Source organism: Bos mutus, chromosome 7, assembly GCF_027580195.1.
Source record: "Bos mutus isolate GX-2022 chromosome 7, NWIPB_WYAK_1.1, whole genome shotgun sequence".
NCBI classification, from domain to species: domain Eukaryota; kingdom Metazoa; phylum Chordata; class Mammalia; order Artiodactyla; family Bovidae; genus Bos; species Bos mutus.
The window spans coordinates 61,669,039-61,693,826 of NC_091623.1; the positions used below are offsets into that span (position 1 = coordinate 61,669,039).

General features: G+C 38.5%; 1 protein-coding gene across 1 annotated transcript in view; it reads right to left on the reverse strand.

Annotated features, from left to right (window-relative positions):
• Positions 1-24,788, reverse strand: part of RAD50 (RAD50 double strand break repair protein) — a 107,606-nt gene that overhangs the window by 48,969 nt on the left and 33,849 nt on the right. Inside the window, exons 3-11 of the mRNA XM_005888364.3 lie at positions 22,831-22,982; positions 19,237-19,422; positions 18,695-18,899; positions 11,377-11,505; positions 10,995-11,160; positions 8,718-8,911; positions 8,105-8,311; positions 6,857-7,039; positions 5,899-6,056 (exon numbers count right to left, since the gene is read on the reverse strand). Coding sequence (XP_005888426.2) covers positions 5,899-6,056; positions 6,857-7,039; positions 8,105-8,311; positions 8,718-8,911; positions 10,995-11,160; positions 11,377-11,505; positions 18,695-18,899; positions 19,237-19,422; positions 22,831-22,982 — 1,580 coding nt within the window. The remainder of the gene's footprint in view (positions 1-5,898; positions 6,057-6,856; positions 7,040-8,104; positions 8,312-8,717; positions 8,912-10,994; positions 11,161-11,376; positions 11,506-18,694; positions 18,900-19,236; positions 19,423-22,830; positions 22,983-24,788) is intronic.

The following is a 24,788-nucleotide window of genomic DNA, read 5'->3' on the forward strand; positions in this document are numbered from 1 at the left end:
TCACCAAGAACTTTTACTGAACAATGTATTCACTGTTTTGTTCCACTACCTTCTGCCATTTTCTAGGCAACTCTTAATTCCATCTTCCAAAAACTTTATCTTTTTGAGCAAAGAACTAGTTGTTCCAGGTGCCTTTTATGGTCTTCCAAAGAACTGAAATTTTTTCCATTAAGAGAATTTCAGTTGGTCTAATTTGCAGCTGTACTTGTTGGAATTGTTTGGTTTTTTGGAAAGAGTTAATAGTAGAGGACTCACTTCCAATCCCACCATATACACAATATCAACTTCTTTGGATGAAGACTGGTCTTTGGTGTATGGTTGGTGGGTGTTCACTTTCCTTGACCCACAATCTCTTCCATTCCACATTATTGTACAGTATCCACTCTTCATTGCCTGTCACAATTTCTTTTAAAAATGGAACTTTTTGTTATGTTTAAGTAGAGAACTGCATGTGGAAATATGGTCAAGAAGGTTTTTTTTCACTCAATTTATGTGGAAGCCAAACATCAAATCGATTAACACAACCAAGCTGGTGCAAATGATTTTCAGAGCTCGATGTGGATATTTTGAGTATGTCAGCTACATGCCGTATGGCATAACACGGACTGCTTTCAACCAGAGTGCCTTCTCTATATTTGGCACAAATCTTTGTGTTTCAGGTGCATTTTTACTTTTCTTGAAGTAACAAAGCATAATATGTGAAAATGTTGCTTTTCTCTTTCATCTTCAATTCTAAAATGGCTACACAAAATTCACCAAGTTGGGGACGTTTTATTTATTTTAAAAAGCATGCTGACGGGACAGCTGTCATAATACAATCGAACAAAACTGCTCTGAATGAAGTTAAAGACAACTAGTGCTGCCAGAGTCACCTTAGAGGAAAAACCGAGCACACACCTTGGCCAAACCAATTTTTACAACCTGACCACTCATTCCCTCTCATTCATCAAAGACTTTGCTCACTAGTACAATTAATTTTCACTCCAACTCTTAAATATCATCCTAGCCAGCCTCCATGCCCATACAAATCAGGGGTTTTCGATTTCCAGGTTTTGATACATTAGGTAAGTCATGTAATCAATTTAATGTATCATATTCAGCATATTTTAAAAAACTGAACATACTATGTAGAATATATTGGAGTGGATTGAGCGTAGTTAGTATTGGTACTATTTTAAGAAATCTGTTTCAGATAAATATGCATGAGTGCACACATGCCTCATCTTGATACTTTCCATTGTGAGTTGCAGTAAAAATTTGGAAAAAAAATAACATGCAGATGATGCTTTCACCATTCTAGCCATTGAGCACTGCTCATTAAGATCACTATTTTAACAGCACCACATACATGTGGGCTCCTCCTTGGAAGAATGTTTTCTCAAGGCAAACCAGACAACACTCCTCTCTTGCTCTCACCCTCGCTCCCTGGGCATTTGGTTCTCTTGCTCCTCTTCCTCTGCTTGCCTACAGTTTAAATGTTGATGTTTTCCAGGAATTTGACTACAATTCTTTCTCTTCTCTTTGAATAACTCCAAGTTGACATGTACTACTGACGCCAATATCATTTGCAAAGCAACAACTTCCAATCTACTAAACCTCAAACTCTAATATCTTATTCCCTAACAGACATTTCCACAAGAAATACAAATTTAACATGGCCAAATTCACCATCTTCCTCAAAAATGTGTGGGATTTTTGACCCTCCTATCTAAACACCACTCAAGGTGATATTTCAAAAAAATTGATCACTTTTTTTAAACTGTGGAAAAAACAAAATTTAACACCTTACGCATTTTAAATTGTATGGCATGGTGGTGTTAACTGTATGCACATTTTTGTGTAACAGATCTCTAAAGCTTTTTCATCTTATAAAACTAAACTCTATACCCAATGAACAACACCACACCCCACCCCACCCCGCCCTCATCCTCTGGCTACTCTGAACCTCCAATATATATACTTTCTGTATCTAAGAGTTTGACAGCTTTGAATACTTCATTTAAGTGGAACCATGTAGTACTTTTTTGTGACTAGTATACTTCACTTAACTTCACTTAATATCCTCAAAGTTCATCAACACACAGAGGATTTCCTTCTTTTACAAAGATAAATATTCCATCATACATACACCAAATTTTATTTATCTATTCATCCATCAATAAGCATTCAGGTTTTCCACCTGTTGGCTATTGCGAATAATGCTGCAGTGAACATGGACTACAAATATTTCCTTGAGATCATGTTTTCATTTGAATATACATCCACAAGTGGAATGGCTCAATCATCTGGTTATTCTTTTCCTAATTTTTGAAGAACCTCCAAGGTTTTCTATAGTAATTGCACCATTTTACATTCCCATGAATAGTGCACAGAGTTCCAATTTCTCAACATCCTCAACACTTGTTTTCTGGGTTTTTTAAAAACTTATTTTATTTAATTGAAGTATAGTTGATTTACAATATGTTAGTGTTAGCTGCACAGCAAAGTGATTCTGTTATATACATATTACTCTTTCATTTTCTATTATAAATTATAACACACTACTGTATTTCCTATTGTTTTGATAACTGTCATCCTAACCGGTGTGGAGTGCTATATCACCATGGTTTTGATTTGCATTTCCTTAATGATTAGTGATTCTGAGTATTTTTTTTATATGCTTGTTAGCTAGTTGTATATCTATTGGAGAAATTGCTCTTCAAGTCCTTTGACATTTTTTAATCTGAGTATTTGTTTTTTCATTACCAAATTGTAGGAGTTCTTTATATATTCTGGATATTAACCCCTAATCATACTGTTCATATTGTTCATGGAAAAGGCAAAAAGATATGACACTGGAAGATGAGCCCATCAGGTTGGTAGGGGTCCAATACGCTACTGGGAAATAGTGAAGAAATAGCTCTAGAAAGAATGAAGAGGCTGGGTCAAAGTGGAAATGACGCTCAGCTGTGGATGTATCTGGTGGTAAAAGTAAAGTCTGATGCAGTAAAGAACAATATTGCATAGGAAACTGGAATGTTAGGTCCATGAATCAAGGTAAATTGGACGTGGTCAAGCAGGAGATGGCAAGAGTGAACATCGACACTTTAGGAAACAGTGAACTAAAATGGACAGGAATGAGCAAATTTAACTCAGATGACTGTTATATCTACCACTGTGGGCAAGAATCCCTCAGAAGAGATGGAGCAACCCTCAGAGTCAACAAGAGAGTCCAAAATGCAGTTGATGTTGGTGTTCAGTTGCTCAGTCATATCTGACTCTTTGCAACTCCATGGACTGCAGCATGCCAGGCTTCCCTGTCCTTCACCATCTCCTGGAGTTTGCTCACACTCATGTCCACTGAGTTGGTGATGCCATCCGACCATCTTATCCTCTGTCGCCCCCTTCTCCTCATGCCCTCAGTCCTTCCCAGCATCAGGGTCTTTTCCAATGAGTCAGCTCTTTGCATCAGTGCAGTACACGGGTGCAATCTCAAAAACAACAGAATGATCTCGGTTTGTTTTCAAGGCAAACCATTCAAGATCACTGTAATCCAAGTCTGTGCCCAACCTCTAATGCCGAAGAAGGTGAAGTCGTACAGTTCTGTGAAGACCTACAAGACCTTCTAGAACTAAAACCAAAAAAAGATGTCCTTTTCTTCACAGGGGATTGGAATGCAAAACTGGGAAGTCAGGAGACACCTGGAATAACAAGCAAGTTTGGCCTTAGAGTACAAAATGAAGCAGGGCAAAAAATAATGGAGTTTTGCCTAGAGAATGCACTGGTGATAGCAAACACCATCTTCCAACAACATAAGAGATGACTATACACATGGACATCACCAGATGGTCAATACCGAAATCAGATTGATTACATCCTTTGCAGCCGAAGATGGAGAAGCTCTATACAGTCAGCAAAAACAAGACCTGGAGCTGACTGTGACTCAGATCATGAACTCCTTATTGCAAAATTCAGAAAGCAGGGAAACCACTAGACAATTCAGGTATGACCTAAATCAAATCCCTTATGATTATACAGTGGAGATGATAAATAGATTCAAGAGATTAGATCTGGTGGACAGAGTCCCTGAAGAACTATGGATGGAGGTTTGTAACACTGCTAAGTCACTTCAGTCGTGTCCGACTCTGTGCGACCCCGTAGACGGCAGTCCACCAGGCTCCCCCATCCCTGGGACTCTCCAAGCAAGAACACTGGAGTGGGTTGCCATCTCCTTCTCCAATGCATGAAAGTGAAAAGTGAAAGTGAAGTCACTCAGTCGTGTCCGACTCTTTGTGACCCCATGGACTGCAGCCTACCAGGCTCCCCCGTCCATGGGATTTTAACACTAGTGGTGACCAAAACTATCCCAAAGAACAAGAAATGCAAACAAGAAATGCAAGGAGGCAAAATGGTTGTCTGAAGAGGCCTTACATATAGCTGAGAAAAGAGAAAAGAAAGGCAAAGGAGAAAGGGAAAGATATTTCCAATTGAATGCAGAGTTCTAGAGAGTATCAAGGAGAGATAAGAAAGCCTTCTTAGGTGAACAATGCAATATATAAAAGGAAACAACAGAATGGGAAAAACTACAGATCTCTTTAAGGAAACCAGAGATACCAAGTGAACATTTCAGGCAAAGGTGGGTATAATAAAGGACAGAAACAGCAAGGTCCTAACAGAAGCAGAAGAGGTGTCTAGAATACACAGAAGAACTACAAAAACAGGTCTTAATGATCCAGATAATCACGATGGCACGGTCACCTAGACAACGTATTAAAAAGCAGAGACATGACTTTGCCAACAAAGATCCATACAGTCAGAACTGGTTTTTCCCTGGTGGCTCAGATAGTAAACAGTCTTCCTGCAACACAGGAGACCCAAGTTTAATTCATGGGTTGAGAAGATCCCCTGGAGAAGGGAATGACTACCCACTCCAGTATTCCTGCCTGGAAAATTCCAAGGACAGAGGAGCCTGGCAGGCTAGTCCATGGGGTCGCAAAGATTCGGACACAACTGACTGACTTTCATCATTTCATTTCATAGTTTTTCCAACAGTCATGTATGGGTGTGAGAGTTGGACCATAAAGAAGGATGAGTGCTGAAGAATTGATGCGTTCGAAATGTGGCACTAGAGAAAACTCTTGAGAGTCCCTTGGAGAGCAAAGAGATCAAACCAGTCAGTCCTAAAGGAAATCAACCTTGAATATTCATTGGAAGGACTGATGCTGAAACTGAAGCTCCAATACTCTGGCCACCTGATGCAAAGAGCAACTCACTGGAAGAGACCCTGACGCAGGGAAAGACTGAGGGCAGGAGGAGGGGGCAACAGAGGATGAGATGGTTGGATGGCATCACCAACTCCATCGACATGAGTTTTAGCAAAGTTCGGGAGATAGTGAAGGACAGGGAACCCTGGCATGCTGCAGTTCATGAGACTACAAAGAGTAGAACATGACTTAGTGACTGAACAACAACCCTAAACAGATATATCATTTGCAAATGTTTTCTCCCATTACGTGGATTGCCTTTGCCCTCTGTTGTGTAGCAGTTTTTAAGTATGATGTAGTCCCATCTGTCTAGCTTTGCTTCTGCTGCCTGTACTTTTGGGGTCATAACCAAGAAATCATTGCCAATTTCAACATAATGAAACTTGTCCCCACATTACCTTTTAGGAGTTTTGTATTTTCAAGTCTCACTTTTTACAGAGGAATATTTTAATTCTTTCTCTTAGTTCTGCAAACTTTTAAGGAACAAGAAGCTCAGATCACTGTTGCCATTTTATTTAATTTGTAAAATAGAGGAGAATCAAATTCAATCAATAAGACATACCATTTCATGACAATAAATGATTTCAAAACAATTAAAAATGAAAGCATGACATAAGAGACTTCTATTACAACTTCTAATGTTATAACTACTTACTTCAACTTGGCAAGTCTGTCCCTGGTCTGATTAATTTCTTTTGATTTACTATGAAGCCAATCTTCAAGCTGTTTTTTGTTGGGAAAATATCCTAACAACGAAGTTAATTCATCACTATGCCTATATTTTATTTTTCTGATTTGTTCATCTTTGTCAGCCTAAAGGGAAAAAAAAATCTTTTAAAAATAAAACTCAGTATCTCCACGTTACATAAAGAATAAAACCAAATTTTAGATTGATCACAGCTCTAGGCTTAAAAATAAAACTGAAAATGCAAGGAGAAAAAGAAAAAAAAAATCATTTCTAATTCTGGCTGTGCTATGCAGCTTGTGGGATATCTCAGTTGCCTCACCAAGGACTGAACCTGGACCATGGCAGTGAAACTACCAGTAATACTTGGCCACCAGGGAACTCTTGAAAATTTCTTACAGTATTAGAGGAAAGAATAACAGGTCTGATGACACAAAAATTAAAACTTCTGTACGTGTATGCTCAGTCTCTCAGGCACGTCTGACTCTTTGCGACCCCATGGACTCTGGCCCGCCAGGCTCCTCTGTCCATGGAAGTCTCCATGGAAGAACACTGGAATAGACTGCCATTCCCTTCTCCAGGGGATCTTCCTGACCCAGGGATCGAACCTGAGTCTCTTGAGCCTCCTGCACTGGAAGGCAGATTTTTTACCACTGAGTCACTTGGGAAGATCAAAATTTCTGTATGATATATGATAAAAATTAATAGAAATGTACACGTGTGTTTGTGTAAACACTTTTGTACACTTTTTGTAATTAGAGTACAGTTTTTAAGCCTGAAAGTTTATTTTATAGAGCATAAAGCTCACTTAACCCTTAAAACATAAAGCCAATACCAACTAAATACTTCATAGTATAACAATTATGAATGTAAGATAAACTGTTTTAAACACCAGAGAGTATAATTAGAATAAAAAGAAAGGTCATACTTTGTCTTTGGTGAGCATCTCCATCTGGGTACGTGTTGCTGTATGATGGTTTAATTGCTCCATCTCCTGGTCCAGTTTACGCAGGGTCCTGTCTAGGTCTGCTTTCTCATTTTGAAGGCTTATTACTTCTGTTTTTAGAGTTTCTACATTGCTGTTTTTCTCAGCCTTGCTTAGCTCACGTTCCTTATTGATAATTCAAACAAATGAACAGGTTTATACGTTTTGGGTTAAAATGATGGCAGAAATTAGAAATCAGCTACTCCTCAGAATGGTCAAGATATTAGTTTGATTTTATTCAACAACAGAAAAACAGAAGGAATAAACTTTTTAAGAAATATCTTACAAAGTTACCTTACTATAAGAATAGAGACTTAGTAAATAAATCTACAAGAGTCCAACAGGAGTGAAAATGAAAATTAGTGCAAAATCAAGAAAAATATGCCTAAGTATACAGTTCAGTGACTCTTCAGTCAATAATTAAGCATTTATCAAGGAAGTATGTAACTCACTACACATTGCCTAGCATACAGAGAGTGTGATGTGGTCCCTGACCAGTATCTCTCCATCACAACAGAGCAATATTGTGATCAAGGGTTAAACTGACAAAAATATACGCCAACTGTTAAGTTTGGGAGCAAAAAGAAACATTTAAATTATCAAGATGGGACCTAAAGGGGGGATTTACCAAGTTTTAGGATGCTTATTTTGCTAACAGAGACGCGAGGGAAGGGAACAGATTAGGAATGGAGAAGAAATTTTGGAAATTCACGGAAGGAAGAAGTGGGCTAAGAAAGTTTCTACCACAGAAAAAGTGGTAGCATGGCAATAATCATATATCTAATCAATATTTAATCATAATATCTACAGTGTGTGGAACCTAGCAGGAAAATACTACTTTTTTTAAACTGAGACAAGTGGTTCTCAACTAAGGTACTCGTAAGAATCACCCAGTTCTGTTTTGAACACACATTTCCACATCCCACTCTTAAGAGACTTTTATTTGGAAGGTTTAAGATGTAAGCTTAAGTATTTTTTTTAAACTTTCCTTAGATGATTCTAATTTTCAGCACACCAGGTTTCAGGATTAGAGATGGGTGATTAAGACAGTCAAATAAATTCATTTTATAGGAGACTGATAGACAAGGTTGACATTTTTATTAAAATGCCATAATCTTAGGACCAGCAAAAGATAAAGTACTTCCAAATATCTTACACCTTAAAATTACTGGATTACACAGAGTATCTTACAGCTTTTGTGAGCTCCTGGTCCAGTTCAAGAATCCTGTCTGAAGAGCCTTCCAACTGCTGTAGTTCGTACTTCACATTTTTCAGCTCATTCTGCTTCTTAGTTAGGATTTCTGACTTTAGCTCAATTATTCTTCCCAGTCCAGTTTTCTTATCCCTTATCTCATCTATTTGTTTTTGTTTCAGAGCCTCTTTTCGTACGAAGTCATTCTAAATACATAGCAAGAAGCATAAGCATTAATTTTTCACAAAAAACACCACTAAGGAAAAGCTTCTTTGATGCAAAAGCAATATAATTTGAGGAAAATACAGAAAAACATAAAAAATGTAATGATGATCATTCAGAGATGATTATTATTAACTATGAGCAAACTTTTTCAAAACTAAAGAGAATTTTTACCTAAAATCAAGTAAGAAACGTAGGTCTGTATTTCCTTTGTACTTTTACAATTATAAAGTTTACAAAATCTGTTTCCATAAAGGTTTTAATTTTACCTCATAGCTAATTTTAATGGATAACATTAATCCAAAAATATGACAAAATAAGATCCGCTCAAAAATTAAAACAATTCAACTAGACAATGTGATACAAACAAAAGAAAATAACAGTATTTACCAACAGTTGGCTGGCAGTTTCTGCTTCCTTTTCCTGCCTCTCTCTCACAAGCCTGTGAAAATTTTTTATCTGTCTTTCACTGAATGGTCCAAGCTCAAAGCCATCCAATTCTAGCTGTGTTGCCAGAGACTGAATTAATGAATCTCTAGCTTGCATATGTTCCTGATGACGATCTGCTTGTAGTTGTAGACGGCCTTTAAAAAACATAATCATAGTAATTCTTTTATCAGTTGATTTTTTTAAAAAAATTGAAATAATTGTACATTACATGCAATTGTAAAAAAAATAATAGAACAAGATCTCATATCCTTTGCTCAGTTTTCCCAATGGTAACTATATTATTGAGATACAGTAAGAAATCCATATTTGGTTTTGTCCTTGGTTACTGATAGTGAAGTGAAGTGAAGTCGCTCAGTCGTGTCTGACTCTTTGCGACCCCATGGACTGTAGCCTACGAGGCTCCTCCGTCTGTGGGATTCTCCAGCCAAGAGTACTGGAGTGGGTTGCCATTTTCTTCTCCAGGAGATCTTCCCAACCCAGGGATTGAACCCGGGTCTCCCGCATTGCAGGCAGATGCTTTCCCATCTGAGCCAGCTCCAAAAACTCTTAGAATTTCCCAGTGATAGGGGTGAGAAGAGTATCTTTGGTTATTCATTGTAAGCCCTTTTCAACTTTACCTGAGTTTATTCTAATGAGGTGACCCTTGGAGGATGGGATGTGGTCATCAGAGGAACCAACTATGTGATTAGAGAATCCAAAGTTTCAACATCCACCCCTCCCATTTCTGGGGAGGGGCTGAAGTCTGAGTTCAATCACCAATGGCCAGTGACTTAATCCATCAGGCCTACGTAATGCAACTTATAAAAACCCTAAGCAATGACACCCTAAGAGCTTCCATTGAGGTGCTAGGCAAGTTGCACATGTGGAGAAGGCATGGAAGCTCAATGTCCCTCTCACGTATCTTGCCCTATGCATCTCTTCCATCTGTTTGTTCCTGAGCTCTATTCTTAATAACCTGGTAATAGTGTTTCCCTGAGTTCTAGGAAGAGTTATAGAAAATTACTGAACCTGAGAAAGGAGTTGTGGAAACCTCTGATTTATACAGCTGGTTGGTCAGAAGTACAGATGCTAGACAACCTGGGACTTGGGGAGTGGCATCTGAAGTAAATTGAGGGACAATTTCATGGGACTGAGCCCTTAATCTGTGGGGTCTGTGCTAATTTCGGACCAGGAATGTCAGAAATGAATGAAATTACAGGACACCTGGTATCCACTGATAACTGGAAAATTGCTCGGTGTGGAAAAACCTACACATCTGATGTCAGAACTGTTGCTGAGTTGAAAAACAATGTTCTCTTTTAGTAATTCTGAAAAACTATAGTATATCACAATAAGGATAATGAGACTAATACAATCCATCAATCTTTTATTTCCCCAGTTTAAATTTTATCTCTGTGTATAAGTTTATATGATTTTATCAGCTATGTTGGTTCTTACATTCACCATGACAGTCAAGATATTGAACAGTTCAAATACTACAAGAACCCTCTTCTTTGTTTTAAAACCATAACCAGGGCTTCCCTAGTGACTCAGTGGTAGAGAATCAGCCTGCCAATGCAGGAGACATGGGTTTGATCCCTGACCTGGGAAGACCCCCATATGCTGTGGAGCAACTAAGCCTGTGTGCCACAACTACTGGGCTGGTTCTCTAGAGCCCGGGAACTGCAACGATTGAGCCCACATGTCCTGGAGCCTGTGCTCTACAATAAGAGAAGCCACCTCAATGAGAAGCCCAGGCACCACAACTAGAGAGTAGTCCCCACTCTCTGCAACCACAGGAAAGCCTGTGCAGCAATGAGGACCCAGCACAGCCAAAAATGAATAAATAAATACATACAATTATAAAACCATCATCATGCTAACCCTCCTCCCATTCTTCCTCCTACTGGGTAACCCTGGCAATCATTAATCTAATCACATAAAATGGAAACATATGATATATAATCTTTTTTTTTTTTTTTTAAATGTTGTTTATTTATTTGGCTGCTCTGGGTCTTAGTTGTAGCATGTGGGATCTAGCTCCCTGACCAGGGATCGAACCTGGGTCCCCTGCACTGGGAGCTCAGAGTCTTAGCCACTGGACCACCAGGGAAGTCCCGATATATAATCTTTTGAGACTGACTTTTTTCACATGGCATACTTCCCTAGAGATTCATCATTCATACAGAAAATGCATAATATTATAATACAGAAAAAAACAAGTAAACACTGTCCTACCCTGTTCCACAAGTAGTTCTGATTTTTCTTGATTGAGAAGCCTAGATTCTTTATTTAATTTTTCCAGTTCACGCTGACAGTCTACCAATCTCCTTTCTTTCTCCCTTACTGTTCTCTGGTGATTGTGATATAAATCATTTAGTTGCTCATCAGACCCTTGAAACACCTGTGTAGAACCAAAATAAAGTATAACAAGGTATCACACTGAGGTGCAAAATATGAACCAGAGCTTATTCAATATCCTTCCTTTTAACATAAACATGGAAGTACCACAAACATCAAGATTTCTAAGTTTGGAAATGAGTGACAAAATGGGATCAAATGAGGTTCATTACAATAGTCTCAAAATTCTGAAGTAGAACAAAATTCCACCACCACAAACCTTTTCCATTTTCTGTTCCAGTTCACTATTATCTTTTTCCATTTGCTTCTTTCGGCTTTCCAAAGCTTTAATTTCATTGTCGAGTCTCATTATTTTAGAGAGATTTTGTTCAATTTCTTTTAGACGATTCTGAAAATAAACACCCTACATAAGTAAAATTCACTATAGTTTACACTGCAAATAACTGAAGATAAATAATATGTCCCAGGGCCAGTCACTTAGTCACATTGCTATAAAGAGAGCACAGAGAAACTGAGGATTTTAGACATTAAGTAACTCATGCAACTCCTTATAGCTCATAAAGAAAAGAAGAAAATAAACTCCCTTCTAACTCCAAAGCCCATGCTCTACCTTCAACACCTCTCACAAAAGTCATTCACTCACTGGGTAACTGGAGTCACATTATGTAAAGTACCACATTTTAAGAACTTAATCCTTAAAAGGCTATTTATTAAAAAAGAAATTAGAACTATTGAGTGGACTAGAAACTCATGCTGCATCACAAGTGAAATGTGACAAATGATCTCAGGGGCCTGCTTCTAGCAACAGCTGGCTGCCTCAACTCCTAGGAATATGGGTGACCTGGCTCAGAAAATTCCCTCCTTGGATGATGCTGGGGATATTCTCCTGGTGTTTTCCTCTACAATTCTAAGGCTGACCCATTTCTCTTCTAAGACACCTTTTAAACTAACATATTATGGGTATCAACTGTAAGCTTCCATACCTGTACCAAAATACATCCTCAACTTCATTTGCCTGCAATGCAGGAGACCAGGTTCAATCCCTGGGTTGGGAAGATCCCCTGGAGAAGGGAACGGCTACCAACTCCAGTATTCTAGTATTCTGGCCTGGAGAAGGACATGGACTGTGGAGTCCATGGGGTCGAAAAGAATTGGACATGACTCAGCGACTTTCACTTCACTAATACCATATCTTATGATTTATGTATTAGTAGGTAATCTTATCATCATAGAAACATCGTTCACTTTGTTCACCAACGCTTCCCCAGCACATGTAACAAGTGTTTAGTATGTTAGCTGAATGAGAGATTAAAAACAATTATCAGTAACAGTCAAAGCTATCAGCAATTGAAGACTTGCTATATTGCAGACCCTTTACTAAGTGCTGCTATATATTCCCTCTAATCATTATGACACCTCAGGCAAAGTGGGTTCAGTTCCAGACCACTGCAATAAAGTGATTATTGAAATAAAGTTAAGTCACACAAATCTTTTGGCTTCACAGTGCATATAGAAGTTGTTTACACTACCATGTAGAAGTGTGCAATAGTATTACGTCTTAAAAGAAAACAATGTTCATATTTTGATCTGTTCCCATGAATCATGAATATTCTTAATGGCATCTAGAATGGTAAATCCTTTCCAGAAGGTTTTCAATTTACCCAGAGCCATCATTGGAATTACTGTCTATGGGCAACTACAGCCTTATGAAATGTATTTCTTAAAAAGACATGAAAATGAAAAATGACTCCTTGATCCATGAGCTACAGAATGGGTGCTATGTTAGCAGACATGAAAACATAAATCTCATTGTACATCTCCATCAGCACTCTTGGCTGACCAGATACAAGGTTGATGAGCAAAATTATGGAAATTTTGAAAAATAAATTTTTTTCTGAGCAGTAGATCTCAACAATGGGTTTAAAATATTCACTGAACCGCATTGTGAATAGATACACTGTCATCCAGGTTGCTCCATTTATAGAACACAGGCATAGTAGATTTGGCATAATTTTTAAGGGCTCTTAAGATTTTCAGAATAGTCAATGAGTACTGGCTTCCACTTAAAACTCACATGCTATGTTAGTCCCTAACAACAGTCAACCTGACCTTTGAAGCTTTGAGGCCAGGCATTGACTTCTCCTCTCTAGCCATGAAAGTCCTAGATGGTATCTTCTTTCAGTATAAGGCTGTTTCATCCACAGTGAAAATCTACTGTACAATGAAGCCAACTTCACTCATGGTCTGAGCTATGTCTTCTATATAACTTGTAGCTTCTCTATGAGCATTTGCTGCTTTACCTTGCACTCTGAAGTCTTGGGAGACAGCATCTTTCCTTAAACCTTAAGAATCTCTGGCTACTTTCAAACCTTTCTTCTGCAGCGTCCTTACCTCTCTCAGCCTTCACAGAATTGAAGAGAGTTAGGACCTGGCTCTGGATGAGGCTTTCACTTAAGGGAATGTTGTGGCTGGTTTGATCTTCTATCCAGACCACTAAACTCTCCACATCAGCAATAATGCTGTTTCACTTTTTTATCTTATGAGTTCACTGGAGTAACACTTTTATTTCCTTCAAGAACTTCTGCCTTTGCATTCACAAGCTGGCTAACCACTTGACATATGAGACCCAGCTTTTGGCCTATGATGGCTTTTGATATGCCTTCCTCACCAACCTTAATCATTTCTAGCTTTTGATTTAAAGTGAGAGGATGTATGACTATTCCTGTCTCTTAAAAGATGTGAGAGGCCCTTACAGGGTTAATAACTGGTCTAATTTCAATAATGGGTGTCTCAGAAGAAGAGGGAGAAAGGGGAATCGACAGTTGGTAGAGCAGTAACAACACCTACAACATTTACTGATTAAATGTGCTGTCTTAAAAAAAGAAATTTAATGAAGTACAACAATAAAATTTGCTGTCTTATATGGGTGTGGTTTGTGGCACCCCAAAACAATTACAGTAGTAACACCAAAGATCATTGATTACAAAATACCATAATAATACAACAATGAAAAAGCTTGAAATATTGCAAGAATTACCAAAATGTGACACAAAGTGAGCAAATGGCGTTGGTGATACAGTGGTGAGCACAGCTGTCTTCCAAAATGAGCAAATGCTGTTGGAAAAATGACACTAACACACTTGCTTGACATAGAGTTACTACAAAAAAATCAATTAAAAAAAAAAGCAGTTATCTACAAAGCACAATAAGGCAAAGTGTGCCTGTACATGTCAAGTACAGTAGGAGACTCAGAGGACTTGTATAGAGTCCCATACTTAAAAATGGGAGATGACACTGGGAGGCAAGGTGGTATAACAATTAAGACTGTAGCCTCTGGGAGCTGGAATGACTGGACATTTATGTAAAGAAGAAAATCTCAACCTCACCTCATACCGTATTAAAAAATTAACCTGAAATATACTTAAATATAAGAACTCAGACTATAAAACTTCAAGAAGAAAATTTTTGTGACCTTGGGTCAGGCAAAGATTTCTTAGATAGGAAACATAAAGCAAAAACTATAAGAAAATGTTAATTTTGATGAAGTAAAAATCTCCTTGGAAGAAAAGCTATGATCAACACAGCACATTAAAAAGCAGAGACACTGCTGATAAAGTCCATATAGTCAAAGCTATGGTTTTTCCAGCAGTCATGTATGGATGTGAGAGCTGGACCATACAGAAGGATGAGCACCAAAGAACTGACGCTTTTCAACTGTGGTGCTAGAGAAGACTCTTGAAGTCCTTTGGACAGCAAGATCAAATCAGTCACTTCTAAAGGAAATCAACCCTGAACATTCACTGGAAGGATTGATGCTGAAGTTGAAGCTCCAATACTTTGGTCACCTGAGAAGAGCCCACTCACTGGAGAAGAGCCGACTCACTGGAAAAGACCCTGATGCTGGGAAAGGCTGAGGGCAAAAGGAGATGAGGGCGACAGAGGATAAGATGGTTGGATGGCATCACCAACTCAATGGACATTAATGTGAACAAACTATGGGAGATAGTGAAGGACAGGGAAGCCTGTCATCCTGCAGTCCGTGGGGTCGCAAAAAGTCAGACAGGACTAAGTGACTGAACAACAACAACAGCAATCAGACATTTATTTTAATGGCTAAAATAAAAAACAGTAACACTAAGTGCTGGTAAGGATGAAGCACAACTACACTCTTAAACATTGTTGTGGGACTACCAAAGTGACACTCTGAAAAATGGTTTGGCAACTAAGGTAAAATACACACTTAATATATAACCTAACAACCCACTCTGAGGGAGTTACCCAAGAGAAATGAAAACGTATCTCCAAATAAAGACCTCTACACAGAAGTTTACAGTAGTTTTATTTGTAATAGCTAAAAGCTGTTAACAATGTAACATCCACCAACAAGAGAACAGATGAACAAACTGCAATATATCCTTAAAATGGAATATCCTCAGCAATAAAAAGGAATGAACTACTCAAACATGCAACAACATAGATTTTAAAGCATTACGCTAATAGTCAGACACAAAGGCTACATAATGCACGATTCCACTGTGCATTATGCCACATTCCAGAATGTGGCGTTCTGGAAAAGGCCAAAACACAAAACAAATTAGTGACTACCAAAGGCTGGGAGTGGAGGTAGCAGACTGACTACAAACAGACTTGAAAGAACTTCTGGGGGTGATGGAAAGTTTCCATATATTGACTGTACTAGCAGTAATACTGCTACTAGTATGTATTACTGTAGCATACAGTAATACTGCTACTGTATGCATTTGTCCAAACTCATCAAATAGTAATTTCAAAAGTGTGGATTTTATTAAAAGTAAACTATATTTTGATAAATCTGACCAAAGGAGAAAAGTATGGGTCTGGGAATCAGAGAGGCCTGGAATTAAATCCTTACTTCCAGTATGAATACCTGTTTTTCTTGTCTGAAAAACTTCACAGGGTTACCACGGGGCTTGTATAATATGTTTTAAAGCATTCTGATCAGTGACTGGGCATACAGAAAGTCCTTCATGAATGTGATCATTCATATCAATTGTGGGGAAAAAACTATTCAGAAAATATATTGAGCAGTCTAACAAGAAGAACTGGATTAATTCTTAATGGCAATAAACAGGAATACCCCTGTTACTGTAAAAGAGGAGTTTCTACTTCTCAGAAACTTGTCGGCTTCCATCAGCGTTTTCACTGTGCTGTGGCAGCATTAACATTATCTTGGCTGGGGCTTCCCTAGTGCCTCAGTGAAGTCTGCCTGCCAATGTATGAGGTGTGGGTTTGATCCCTGGGTCAGGAAGATCCTTTGGAAAAGGAAATGACAACTCACTCCAGTATTCTTGCCTAGGAAATATCATGGACAGAGGAGCTTGGTGGGCTACAGTCCAAAGGGCTGCAAAAGAGTTAGACACAACCTAACGACTAGACAACAACAAGAAGGATTCTTTATATATTCCAGATAAAAGTTCCTTGTTACATATGTAACTTGTAAATATTTTCTCCCCTTCTGTGTGTGGTCTTTTTGCATTGTTGATGGTATAGTTTGCTGAACAAAAGTTTTTTGTTTTGATGAAGTCCAATTTATCTATTTTCTTTTCATTTCTCAATTGTGCCACAATCACCATCTTCAAGCTCTTAACCTATGTTTAAACTATATCATTCACATTGCTACAGCTCTTCATTTTACTTCTCTGTAATCCTAACTATCTTTCAAAATATATTCTTTCTTTCTCTAACTAGACTACTAGATCATTAAAAACAAAGTCTAAATCTTTGGCTTCCCTATCCTCAAGAGAACAGGGCTCCAAAATCAATACGGACGGTGACTGCAGCCACAAAATTAAAAGACACTTGCTCCCTGGAAGAATAGCTATGTCAAACCTAGACAGTGTTTTAAAGCAGAGACATCACTTTGCCAACAAAGGTCTGTATAGTCAAAGCTATGGTTTTTTTCAGTAGTCACGTATGTCTGTGAGAGTTGGTCTATAAAGAAGGCTGAGCACTGAAAAATGGATGCTTTCGAACTGTGGTGCTGGAGAAGACTCTTGAGAGTCCTTTGAACAGCAAGAAGATTAAATCAGTCAATCCTAAAGGAAATCAACCCTGAATATTCATTGGAAGGACTGATGCTGAAACTGAAGCTCCAATACTTTGGCCACCTGATGCAAAGATCTGACTCATGGGAAAAAACCCTGATGCTGGGGAAAATTGAGGACAAGAGAACAAGGGGGTGACAGAGGATGAGATGACTAGATGGTATCACTGACTCAACGGACATGAGCTTGAGCAAACTCAGGGAGATAGTGATGGACAGAGAAGCCTGGCATGCTGCAGTTTATGGGGTCAAAAGAGTTGGACATGACTTAGCGACTGATCAACAACAACAATCCTCAAGAGTACCTAGCACAGTGTTATGCTCAAAAGAATAAATACTCACTAAAGGATGCATTCATGTCAATAGGCACTGGGACAGAAAACCAAGCTATTTTCAGATTACAATTCAAATATCTATACCAGTATTTATAAGAGTTTTAAAAAACCAAATAATTAAAAAAAAATTTTTTTAACTTTCCTCTATCTGCTACTTTAAAAAGCCATTAAAAAAACTGTTTTTTTTAGACCAGTAATACCTTAAATGGGAAGGACACTACTGTTGTTCTCTCTGCACCTGTAGCTCCAAACATAGTATACCCTGACACACTGGAAACACTTAATGAATGCTTGTGAAACGAGTGAATGGGATTCCGTTAAAGTCTTGCTTACCAATCACAGAATATAGAAATCTAACTCATTTGTAAATATATCAACACGCTACACATCAATTTCAAATTTTGCACAATGTCGAGAACATCCTACAAATTATAAAAACTGCAAAGAAAGACCTGTTAATTAAAAAATAATCTCTTTTGGACTTCCTTGGTGGTAGAGTGATTGGGAATTCACCTGCCAATGCAGGGGACATGTTCAATCTCTGGTCCGGGAAGATCCCACATGCCACAGAGCAACTAAGCCCACACACCACAACTACAGAGCCTGTGGTCCAGGGCCTGAGAGGCGCAACTACCGAGCCCACGGCCACAGCTACTGAAGCCTACCCGCCCCAGAGCCCACAGCTACCAACTACTGAACCTGCATGCTGAACTACTGAAGCCTATGCACCTCCAGCCTGTGCTTCGCAACGAGAGAAGTGACCGCAGTGAGAAGCCTGTGCGCTGCAACAAAAAGCAGCCCTTGCTCACAGCAACTAGAGCGAGCCTGCATGCAGCAACAAAGACTCAGTGCAACTGTAAATAAATGATTAAAAAAATAATCTTCTGAAGAATACAGAACTGTAAGGTTGAGTCATTACACTGTTAAAAACTAGTGACATGACTCATTAATACAATACTACAAATTCGTTTACCTTCAAATGCAAGATCTTCAGGCAACTTTAGGACTATCTTAACACAGACCTAAGACATAACCATAACATACAGTCTCTGATCATTTTTTCAAGAAATACACACACCATTCACAGAAAAATAAGTACTTTTAGGGTAAGAGATAGATAAATGGTGACCTTCTCCTCAGCATACAAGAGATCAAATTACCTTCAATGGATCAAGTTCATTCTCATAGGATTTGACAATTTCCCTCGAGGATGTTAACTGGGCTTCTTTACTAGTAATCTGATCACGAATCTCACAAGCTTTTTCTTTGTTTTGCTTCAGATATTTTAGTTCTGTTTGACATTCTTTTACTTTCTGACCTTGTGTCTGCCGTACCTGCCGAAGTGTTTCCAAGGCTTTTATGTACCTTTGAAGATATTAAATAAAAATCAAATTTCTTGGTAAGCATACTATAGTATATTCAAACAATGGAAATTATGCAGTCATTAAGATAACATTCACAAAGAGTTTTTAATAACTCAGAAAATGCTTATGACATAATAGTAAGTACAAATGTTACATATATTCTGTCAACCAAGTGAATAATGATGCAAAGAAAGAAAACTGAAAGGAAATATGCCCGCTGGTTTCCACTGGATAAGTGGTATAATTGCTTGACTTTCTGTTTAGAAAAAGAAGCATCCAAATTGCAATTCTGGCTCAATAACTTAATGGACTACAAAATCTAATTACAGGTTACAAACCTTGTTGCTGAAAAAATCTCATCAAACTTTTGCTTCAAAGCCTTTCCTTCACTTAAAGGCCAATTAGATTCTTCTTGGTGACAGAAAATGACATTATTTAGCACAGATTTGGAAACCCCAAGAGAACTTATCATCTCTCGGTCAATTTCTGCACACTTGGAGCTGAGACTGACCTTTTCACCATGCCTGCAGAAAAGGAAAATCAAGAATTTATGTAAAATGGCGTTCAACTGTATCTAGTCTGTTACTTAATTAATTCTTCGTGCCTGTACTTACAAAAAAGCCAAAAAAATCCCCCTCATCCATCCCCAGTGGATGGCCTTCTAATACTAAAAAGTACAACTCTCAAATGTTTCAGTATGTAAAAGTGAAATGAAAAAGTATGTAAAACAGGGTGGTAGGGAACAGGTGCTAGAATTGTTTTTTTATGTAGTTGGAAAACATTTATAGGCAATACATACACGAAAATAAACTATCTTCCATCCTCAAAATTTTAAAATATGGAAAATAAGAGACTCAAAAGAATAAAGCATGATAATACACAGCAGACAGGCAAAGGTACTTAAAAAAATATTGATACTGTGCCAATTAGATAGGGGACTGTTTAGTAAAAGACACAATAAAAAGAGTATAAAGGCAAACCTTAGTGATGCCCATCCAAATAAATCCTAGGAAGATTCCTAATCAACAGACCTAAGTTCTAGGGTCACAAGGACAGAACAGTCAAAACAGGATTGCCTCAGGGCCTTTTAAGTAAGTTCCCTATTTCATTACACCTGGGGCCAGGAGCATCCCTAGCCTTGGATTCCAAGTGGTTTCTCAGTACCTTTCTTCAGAAGGGTAAACTGACCATTTTCCTTCAAACCTTCTGTCTTGTATACAGTCAGTAGAGGTAATGTCTGTCTTTACTGTCATTTCTGTATGTATTCTGAAAATGTTGCACTGAATGTACTGAAAATGTTTTGTAGGGGGACAGAATGGACAAAGACAGATCAGGACGTTGTAGGCGGCTTTCTAACAGGGAGCCAAGGGGGAAAGGATCATGAGCTTGGTTTTGAATACGTTGAAACTGAGGTTTCTTTGGAAGAACTGGTAGAAAATGAAAGAGACAGCTCGGTACATGGGTCTGGAATCAGGGGTCTACTCTGGAGACATTCACGTATGCGTCACCTACAAATATATATGAATATGTTAGGTAGTTAGAATAGGAAACAGGAGTCCAAAATGGCAGTGGCTAAAAGACAAGGAAGGAAAAGCCCGTGAAAATAGAACAAAGGAAAGTCAAAGAAAGGTCAGAGGACCAGAGTGAGGACTTCAGGTAGAACAAATAGCACTCCTGGCTAGCTCAATTTGCATAGGGCAGACCCAGGGGGAGGGAAAAACACATAAAAAGAGGGGCCAAAGGGCGCTCTCTCTGTCTCCCTCTCCTCCACACTGGCATGCTTCCCCACTCTCTTCTCTTCATGTCTTTGGGTCGGCATGCCCTCACACCTTGAGGATTCTCTTGCTATTTTCTAAATAAAATAGAGCTGTAACAATGATTTGTCTAAGAGCTATAACACAGTCTGTCCAAGACCCGAGAGCTGTGATGCGCCGAGGGTTTTAATGTCCGTCACTCCAAATCTTTGTTGTGATGAGACAGAACCGAGCATACACACTCGCCTGACAAATATGTACAAATAAAATGAAGAAGAATGAGAATGTAGAGCAAAAACAGGAGAGGATCTAAGACAGAGCCTATGGAACTCCAAACAACTGACTGGGCAGGATGTGAGTGAGGGAGAGAAAGAGGCAAAATATTGTGTTATAAAATGGAAGTCTAGAAAAAAATTTTCAAGAAGTGATTAACAGCTACCATTTACTGAGTTATACACAGACTCTCCAGGATAGTTATATTCTAATTCCTGGAATTTTTAAATGCGTTAGTTTACATGGCTAAGTGGACTGTTCCTCATCTGACTTTATTTTTGGAAACTGATGTTAAGTGTATTTTATTACAATTTTAAATATTTTAAAATATTTTCAAATTACTCATAATAAACTTCACATATTAAAACTGTACAATGGCTTTTACTTTTGACATATGCATATAATACTTTGATTTTAAGCCAGTGAGATCCGATTTGGCTAAACTACAGAACTATAAGTTTGCACTGTTTTAAGCCATTAAGTTTGTGATTTGTTGCAGCAATCACAGAAAACTAATACACAAGTCCCAATGACACATTACGCATTTTATGTCCTTTACTTCAACCCCTAACATCTTTCTAAGATATCTACAGTGATAACGAAGCCATATTCTACATATTAAAAAATAGAGACTCACTGCAAGGTCTATCTGGTAAAGTGAAGTGAAGTGAAGTCGCTCAGTCATGTCTGACTCTTTGTGATCCCATGGACTGTAGTCCACCAGGCCTCTCTGTCCATGGGATTCTCCAGGCAAGAGTACTGGAGTGGGCTGCCATTTCCTTCTCCAGGGGATCTTCCTGACCCAGGGATCAAACTCAGGTCTCCTGCATTGCAGGCAGACTCTACCCTCTGAGCCACCAGGGAAGCCCAATAGCATTATTCTAATTAATACAGAGGTTGTGACAGTTGTAGCTGTTTCAATACAAGAATGGGGGAAGAAAAGGAGTCAGGAGGAAGCGAAGAAATGGAGATAGTGAGTATCAATAACTCTTCTGAAAAAAAAACTGACCATAAAGGGGAAGATGAAGACAGACTATAATTGAAGTAAAACGAAACCTGAGCTTGCAGGCGAGACCTGAGTGTGTTTAAAAGCCACCTTCTCTAGCACATAATAGGTGCTACACATTATTGGTTAACAGATTATTTAATTAGTTTAACAAATTAATAAATGAAAGGGATAAGATGATAAATAATTTACTCAATAAGGATAAAGCTTTGAACTCAGGGCAGCCTAATTCCAACATCCAAACCCATTACAAGATGATACCTGCCCTTAACAGAATGACAACAGCTGAAAGGGACAATATGCTTTCCTACCTGTCTGCTTACCTCATCTTTCCCTATAGATATGATTACTACCACTTTTCACTCATTCAATCTATATTTGAGTGATTATGCACCTTCAATTCAGCAACTGTCCATAAATTTACTCAAAGGAATGGACCATTATTACTAAATCTTTAATGGGATCACTCTGTTTAACTGATAAATAGTATAAAATAAAAAATTAAATGATGATAGTGGATAAGGCTGTGCAGGTGTAGAGACAGGATGAAACTCTACTTTCTGCTCAGTTGTGCTAAGAAACTAAAACAGGTTTAAAGATACAGTCTGTTAAAAAATTAATAAGTTCCATTTTGAATAGATTAAAAAACCAGACTGCAAATCCTTTGGTGCTTTTTTTTTTTCTTTTCCAAGCAAACCTTGTACCAGGACTTTGGTCCAAATTGTGTATTCTATTAACCCATATGAGTGTATTTCTGTAAGCATAGTTATGTTGAAATACTTTTAAAAAGCAAAAAAATAATAAGTTCCCTTAAACTTAAAATGTAGAATAAAAACATACAGGTTTGTAGACCGAAAGACAAAAAGGATCAGACATTCAAATATAAAATAAACACCTACTTTGTTCTAGTAATGACTCCTTCCAAGGTTTTAAATTCTGTCTTTTTGCTTTTTTGAGTACAAAGCATAGATCTCTGCACAGCCACAACTTCTCCATTGACATCACGAAACTGTAGACGAATCTGGGCTCTAACATCTGTTTCTTGAGCAACCTTTGAAGGTAAAAAGAGGAAAATCATGCTACATTAATAAGTATCAGAATATTACTTCTGAAAAGAAAATATTCAAGCAATTTTACTTATCAAAAATTTTAAAAAATGAATGAGATTATTATATGCTATTCAAAATATAGCAAGACCACAAATAACCAAAGAATACTGAGAAAGAAAAACAGAGCTCCCTGACTTAAGACTATACTATAAAGCTACAGTAATCAAAACAGTACATAATGACACAAACACAAACTTACACATCAACTGTACAGGCTAGAAAGATCAGAAATAAACCCACATACCAATGGTCAACTGACCTACAACAATGGAGGCAAGAATATATGATGGAGAAAAGGCAGTCTCTTCAATAAGTGGTACTGGGAAAATTAGTGTGTGACATGTGAAAGAATGAGATTAGAAGATTCTCTAATACCGTACACAAAAATGAACTCAAAATGGATCAAAGACCTAACTGTATGATTGGATACTACAATACTCTTTGAGGAAAACTGTTGCAGAACAATCTTTGACATAAATCGCAGCAGTATCTTTTTAGGGCTACCTCTTAGACTGCTAAGTCACTTCAGTCGTGTCTGACTCTGTGCGACCCCCTAGACAGCAGCCCACTAGGCTCCTCTGTCCTTGGGCTTCTCCAGGCAAGAATACTGGAGTGGGTTGCCATTTCCTTCTCCAGTGCATGAAAGTGAAAAGTGAAAGTAAAGTCGCTCAGTCGTGCCCAACTCTTAGTGACCCCATGGACTGCAGCCCACCAGGGTCCTCCGTCCACAGGATTTTCCAGGCAAGAGTACTGGAGTGGGGTGCCATTACCTTCTCCGACCTCTTAGACTAATCAAAACAAAAACAAATGGAACCTAATTAAACTTCAAAGCTTTTGCAGAGCAAAGGAAACCATAAACAAAAGGAAAATTCATCCCACAGAATGGGAGAAAATATCTGCAAATAATGTGACTGACAAGGGATTAACCTCCAAAATATACAAACAGCTCATGCAGCTCACTATCAACAAACAACCCAATCAGAAAATGGACAGAAAATCTAACTAGACATTTCTCCAAAAAAGACATACAGGGGAGCCATCAGGATGGAAGAATAGTAGGACTTGAAGTTTACCTTCTCCCACAAACATCAAAAATAAATCTACATGTAGAATGATTCTCACAGAGTATCTATTGTAAAGCTGGCAAAAGACCTCAGACTTCTGAAAGGTTAAGAAAATCTCCACATAACCAGGTAGGAAAAAAGAACAAAAAGAAATAAGAGAAAGGAATCAGGATGGGACCTGCACCTGTGGAAGGGAGCCATGAAAGAGGAAAGGTTCCTGCACCCTGTGAACCTCCCTCACTGGCAGGAGATTGGCCAGGACATAAGGGGAGTTTCTGAGTCTCAGAGAAGAATGTGCAGCTCATTTGTATAGTCAGGCCAGAGGGAAAACCGCACAGATGGTCGGTGCTGCCAACCTGCACTCCCTAGCCTCAGATGCTCTTCTGTTGGTGTGGACAGGGACTGAGTGCTGACAGGCAGGCTTCAGAGATCAGAACCAAAGAGAACTGCGGTTGGCCCTGCAGAAACATCCCGGAGCGTGGGGCTGGAATCCAGTCTGAGCTCAACTCAAAGGAAGCCTGGGCAACCTCAGAGGCTAGCTGCCATTGTTTAGGGGGTGCAACGAGAAGAGGGGTAGGACCCGGATTACAGCCCTTTCCCCAGTGTGCGTACTAGCAGCGGACAGGACACTGCCTGCAGCGTGGGCTTCTAGTGCTCTTCAGCCCCCACCACTTCCATTCCAGA